General features: G+C 35.6%; 1 protein-coding gene across 1 annotated transcript; it reads right to left on the bottom strand.

Moving 5' to 3' along the window:
- Positions 1–622: 622 nt before the first annotated feature.
- On the bottom strand, positions 623–5,267 carry LOC127838913 (sentrin-specific protease 1-like). The gene is made up of 3 exons (XM_052367003.1): positions 4,544–5,267; positions 3,170–3,293; positions 623–981 (listed from the first exon to the last, which is right to left on the bottom strand). The coding sequence occupies exons 1-3, from the start codon at positions 4,678–4,680 to the stop codon at positions 907–909; spliced, it is 336 nt and encodes a 111-aa protein (XP_052222963.1). The 5' UTR covers positions 4,681–5,267; the 3' UTR covers positions 623–906.
- Between the last annotated feature and the right edge of the window lie 377 nt (positions 5,268–5,644).

Here is a 5,644-nt window from a genome sequence, read left to right as displayed (position 1 = left end):
CATAACCCTAGTACATATGTACATGTCTGATGTTACTTTACAGGACTATATCACAGATACTATACACGATTTAAAGATGAAATTTAATGGACGTTAAGATATCAATGAGGAGAGGTGTCATGCACAAAATCTATAACCCTACACTTTCTTAAATAAGAGTTATTGCCAATTGTTTTTTTATGTTGTTACTATAAAATAAGTGAGATAAGGGTACAACCCTTCAAATAAACTTTTCTGTTAGTTCTGCACCCATCAATAATCAAAATTTATTTGGCGGGGATATCAATTTAACGAATTTGCTTATTATTAGTCTAAACGTTGAAATAGACTAAATATTTTAAGTAGCAATGAGAATATAAGACACAACAGACTCATCAGTCATCAGTATAATGTTAGCATATGTTTAGTCGGTTACTGAACTAGGGCAAATAAAGTTGAAGTTTATCAGGTGGTCTAAAAGTTCTCACCGCCTAGCAGATAAGTCTACAAAGTATTTTAAAGCCGGTTCATGAACATGAAATGATAAGTCATTTACGCCATTGGGATTATTTATTTTAAGTCAATATGTTTTTGGAATCATAAGGCACTCATTGAAAAATACACCACTACATAAATAAATATCTAGGTTTATAAGTTTTATCGTGCTGTACTTGTTTAGGAGATGTGTAATACCAACTGGCTACTTCTGTTTTCAGAACTAAAAGGCACAGAAGGATTTTATTAATATTTTGTTGAGTTCTCAGATTAATCGAGCCCAAAGCACTTCCTGCTACACAAACATATTTTCGAGCAACAACACATATTGATAATATCCATTTTAATGCCGTGCGGGTCTTTACAGTGGAGTGATCGAGTCGCACAGATATGTTTGCCGCACTCCAGGAATCAGAAGTCTGCTTCTCACGACTAGTCTCGATAAACTGAATCATAGGCCTGTCGCAACATTGTGGGATGCTTTTTAATGACCAAACATTTGGCAGTCTGGAAATAAAGTAAAAGTCATTCATACTTGTGTTAAAATAGTGACCTGAAAATCAATAGGGGTCATCTGCGGGTCACGATCAATGTACCTATGAAGTGTCATGATCCTAGGCAAAAGCATTCTTGAGTTATCATCTGAAAATCATTTTACTATTTCGGGTCACTGTGACCTTGACCTTTGACCTTGTGACCTCAAAATCAATAGGGGTCATCTGCAAGTCATGATCAATCTACCTATGAAGTTTCATGATCCTAGGTGTATGCGTTCTTGAGTTATCATCCGAAAACCATTTTACTATTTTGAATCACTGTGACCTTGACCTTTGACCTAGTGACCTCAAAATCAATAGGGGTCATCTGCGAGTCATGATCAATCTACCCATGAAGTTTCATGATCCTAGGCGTATGCGTTCTTGAGTTATCATCCGGAAACCATTTTACTATTTCGGGTCACCGTGACCTGGACCTTTGACCTAGTGACCTAAAAATCAATTAGGGTCATCTGCAAGTCATGATCAATCTACCCATGAAGTTTCATGATCCTAGGCGTATGCGTTCTTGAGTTATCATTCAAAAACCATTTTACTATTTCTGGTCGCTGTGACCTTCACCTTTGACCAAGTGACCTCAAAATCAATAAGGGTCATCTGCGAGTCATGATCAATCTACCTATGAAGTTTCATGATCCTAGGCCCAAGCGTTCTTGAGTTATCGTCTGACAACCACCTGGTGGACGGACCGACAGACCGACCGACATGAGCAAAGCAATATACCCCCTCTTCTTCGAAGGGGGGCATAAAAACAACAACAGTTGTTTGCAATAAGAAAAGCATATATATTCACTAGATTAAGTGTTCACAAAAAATACTATTTCTGAAAATAAAATTGCAAGAACGATAGTTTGACAGTGAAAAGTATTCATGTTTTATGCATCATAAATATACAATCACATTAAGACACTGAAAAACAACTTTTCATACAAAACAATATATTGGAGCAAAGAGAATGCTTTTTTTCATTATATGACACATTAATAAATTAAAATATGAGTAATCTTCTTGTTTAACCTTTTTTCAGGGTTATTTGACAAAAGACTCTATAACACAGTTTGATCCTCAGGTTATGATATTACATATGAAATATCATGTCCTTTATAAATTAAAAGAAAATGCAAGGCTCTAAAAACCAATGCACCAACAGAAAGGTACGATGATTATATTCTACATTCTCCCATTATTTTGTTGAATAAAAGTTAATGCAGATCTTTACTAAGCAAACTAGAGCTTTGTCACAGACGTGACAAATACCCCCACGGCCGAATTGACACAGACTATTTTGCATGCTGTCTTCACAAAACAAGAGAATCAAATTTATGGCTATTTTTAAGAATGATAATGCCATTATCATTTATGGCCATTTTGACCTTTGAACTCTTGAATTCTTTAGCATGACATGCAGTCCAAATGTATGGCCATTTTTTTTTACTTTTGAACTCCAAGTGTGACCAAGACCTTGGAGTTATCAACATGGCCTTTTTCTACCTCTGAACTCAAAGTGTGACCTTGAACTTGGAGTTATCGACGTAATTCTTTCGCGCGACACACCGTCCAATGATGGTGAACAAATGTGCCAAATGATTTTAAAATCTCACTATGAATGACATAGTTATTGCCCAGACAAGCTCATTTATGGCCATTTTTAATCTTTGAACTCAAAGTGTGACCTTGACCTTCGAGATATTGAAGTTATTCTTTCGCGCGACACACCGCCCCATGATGGTGAACAAATTTGCTAAATGATTTTAAAATCTCACAATAAATGATAAAGTTATGGCCCGGACAAGCATTTGACCCTTGAACTCCAAGTGTGACCTTGATCTTGGGGATATCGACGTACTTTTTTCACGCAACACACCGTTCCATGATGGTGAACAAATGTACCAAGTTATTTTAAAATCTAACGATAAATGACATAGTTATGGTCCGGACAAACTTTCGGTTTAAAACACACTAAGTGACCCCGTGACCTAGTTTTTGACCCAGCATGACCCATATTCAAACTTGGCCTAAACATCATCAAGATACAACTTGTGACCAAGTTTGGTGAAGATCGGATGAAATTTCGAGACAGACCGACCGACAGTACGACAAAGTGACACCTATATAGAAATATAAAGCTTATTTATTACCATCAATGCAAACACTCCACAGCTGTTTCCGTGGCGCTGTTTGTTGCAAGGTGGCGCTTTTAACTCTGAACTGATTTTTTCCAAGCCATCTTTCACAATTTGCCCTCGTTGACACATGAACTGGCTGCAACAAATATTTTGTTGGTAAAAATCAACAAAAATCATGTGCCTATATACTTAAGCGGTACTTTATCTATACCAAATTGTTTTGGTAATCAGTTTTCAAACATATATATATATGTGAATCTATTAACACATTATTTGAAACACATAAGTGTGAGAGATAGGACACAATAATAAATAAGAATGAACTAAGAAAGCAAGCTTAAATTTATATATATTTATATCATTTTTAAGTGTTGGTGCTCATTACAAGTTAATATTTAAGATAAAAATCCAAATATAGAAAACAAATAAGATTTACAAAGTTTTTTGAATATCTTGTTTGCTATATTGCCTGATGAATGATAACTGGAACTGGCCAAAAAAGCTCCCTAAATGTGACCTTTGATCTCTTGTTAACGCATGCTCTGCAGCTTCTCTACATGGAGAACATATGTGGTAAGCTACACTTCAACACCGTTATTTCGAACACCGATAATCCGAAGTCACCGTTATTTCAAAGTATTTTTCAGGTCCCGATTTTGGTTCTCCTTTGTTTAATGTAAAATTTCATTGTTAATCCGAACTTCGTTAAACCGAAGAAATCGTTAATTCGAAGTGATTCAGTCGGTCCCAACACTATAATTCGCACCTAATTATCAATCTTTAATCCGAAGTCAAAACTGCAAAATAAGGTGCGTAAATTCACACCTTTGTCGTGGCGCGTAAAAAGCCGATCATTACACCTTTGTCGTCTGCGCGAACGCCGTTGTTCAGAGATACATCGCGTATTAGTTAAAAAAAATGTTTAATTTCCGAAAATGTATTCATATGTATGTATGTCTGATAATTTGTGCTATTCTTTATATTTTATATGTTCTGTAATAAGACAAATATAAAAACAAGAAAAAGAATCGTTTTATTCCTCCGTTTGTTACAAGTGGAAATCTATTTGCTATCTGACTAGTTTACGCTTTTAAGTAAGCGTGTAACAAAACCATGCGAATTCCACAACGTTTTATTTTTACAGAATCAGAAAAGTCTTCTGTCAAATGTTTATTTCGAATTATCGTTAATCCGAAGTTTTTTTAACGGTCCCGACGACTTCGAAATAACGGTGTTGAAGTGTATATTAAAAATTGCATATTCAATTATCGAATCACAGTTTGGATAAGCTCAGAGACACACATAAAATGCACATACACCAACTGCTACTGTGACTGCTATATCAAGCAGGTAAGACAAAAAATGAATTTCAGCTTTGAACCTTACCAGAACAAATCGAACAAGGCCTTGTTGTTACCACCCAATGAGTCGTAAATGGTTACAGTCCTGGACATAACACTTGCAACCAGCAAAACCCAGTGATTGTTGCCTTTACATTGTGGCAGCATAAGTAGATCATACATATTGAAGTCCACCTACAAAATGTGAAATTAAAATGTACCTTAAACAATGTATACATTACTAAACAGTGAGAACTTTGCTCAAATTACTTCAAAGAAGTATAGTGGCATGCTAGAATCAAGTACAGTTTAAGTTAACAATAAAACAAAAGATTGTCAGGCAATATGGTACTCCTGGAACAACTTTGTAGAGGTCATCATTTACAAAGAACATGTAGAATTTATGAAGAACCACCACTTTTACATAAAAATTCATGTTATGTAAATCGAAGACTTTGGCATTCATATCTCACAGACATATCAAGTCATTACCACTGCCACCTTCATCAACATAATTATTGGACACATAGAGAACTACTATATCTCACTACATACAAAATGTGGTAGCCCTAGATCCGAGAGTTAAGGACAAGAATATTTTAAAAGTTTTCACAAAATAAGCAAGAAAGAAGTGTATATAATGTTCAATTTTGTGACCCGCGGGTCAGGGTCAAATTTGACCCAAAGGGCATAATTTGAACAAACTTGGTAGAGGACAATAAGATGTTACTGCAAACCAAATTTGGTAGCCATAGTCCGAATGGTTTTCAACTAGATTTTTAAAATTTTCACAAATAGGCGCTTTATAAGAGTTTATTCAATTTTGTGACCCCCCCTCCCCCCGGGGCAGGGTCAAAGTTGACCCCAGAGGCATAATTTGAACAAACTTGGTAGAGGACTATAAGATGTCACTTCATACCAAATTTGGTAGCCCTAGGCCCAATGGTTATGGACAAGAATGATTTTTAAAGTTTACCCTAAATTAGCCATTTATAAGCATATGTTCAATTTTGTGACCCCCGGGGCAGTTTCAAATTTGACCCCAGGGGCATAGTTTGAACAAACTAAGAAGAGAATTAATACATGTCAATACATACCAAATTTGGTAGCACTATGCCATACAGTTATGGACAAGTAGATTTTTTAA

Source organism: Dreissena polymorpha, chromosome 7 (genome assembly GCF_020536995.1).
Source record: "Dreissena polymorpha isolate Duluth1 chromosome 7, UMN_Dpol_1.0, whole genome shotgun sequence".
NCBI classification, from domain to species: domain Eukaryota; kingdom Metazoa; phylum Mollusca; class Bivalvia; order Myida; family Dreissenidae; genus Dreissena; species Dreissena polymorpha.
Note: the sequence above shows the minus strand (reverse complement) of the source record. Positions and strands in the feature narration are given on the sequence as shown.

Excerpts from the sequence above, each read along its gene's own strand:
- LOC127838913 (XM_052367003.1), bottom strand. The coding sequence starts at position 4,680 with ATGTATGATCTACTTATGCTGCCACAATGTAAAGGCAACAATCACTGG. Across the intron at positions 3,294-4,543 it reads GCCTTGTTCGATTTGTTCTG|CCAGTTCATGTGTCAACGAG; the intron begins GTAAGGTTCAAA and ends TATTTGTTGCAG. Across the intron at positions 982-3,169 it reads GTGGAGTGTTTGCATTGATG|ACTGCCAAATGTTTGGTCAT; the intron begins GTAATAAATAAG and ends CTTTATTTCCAG.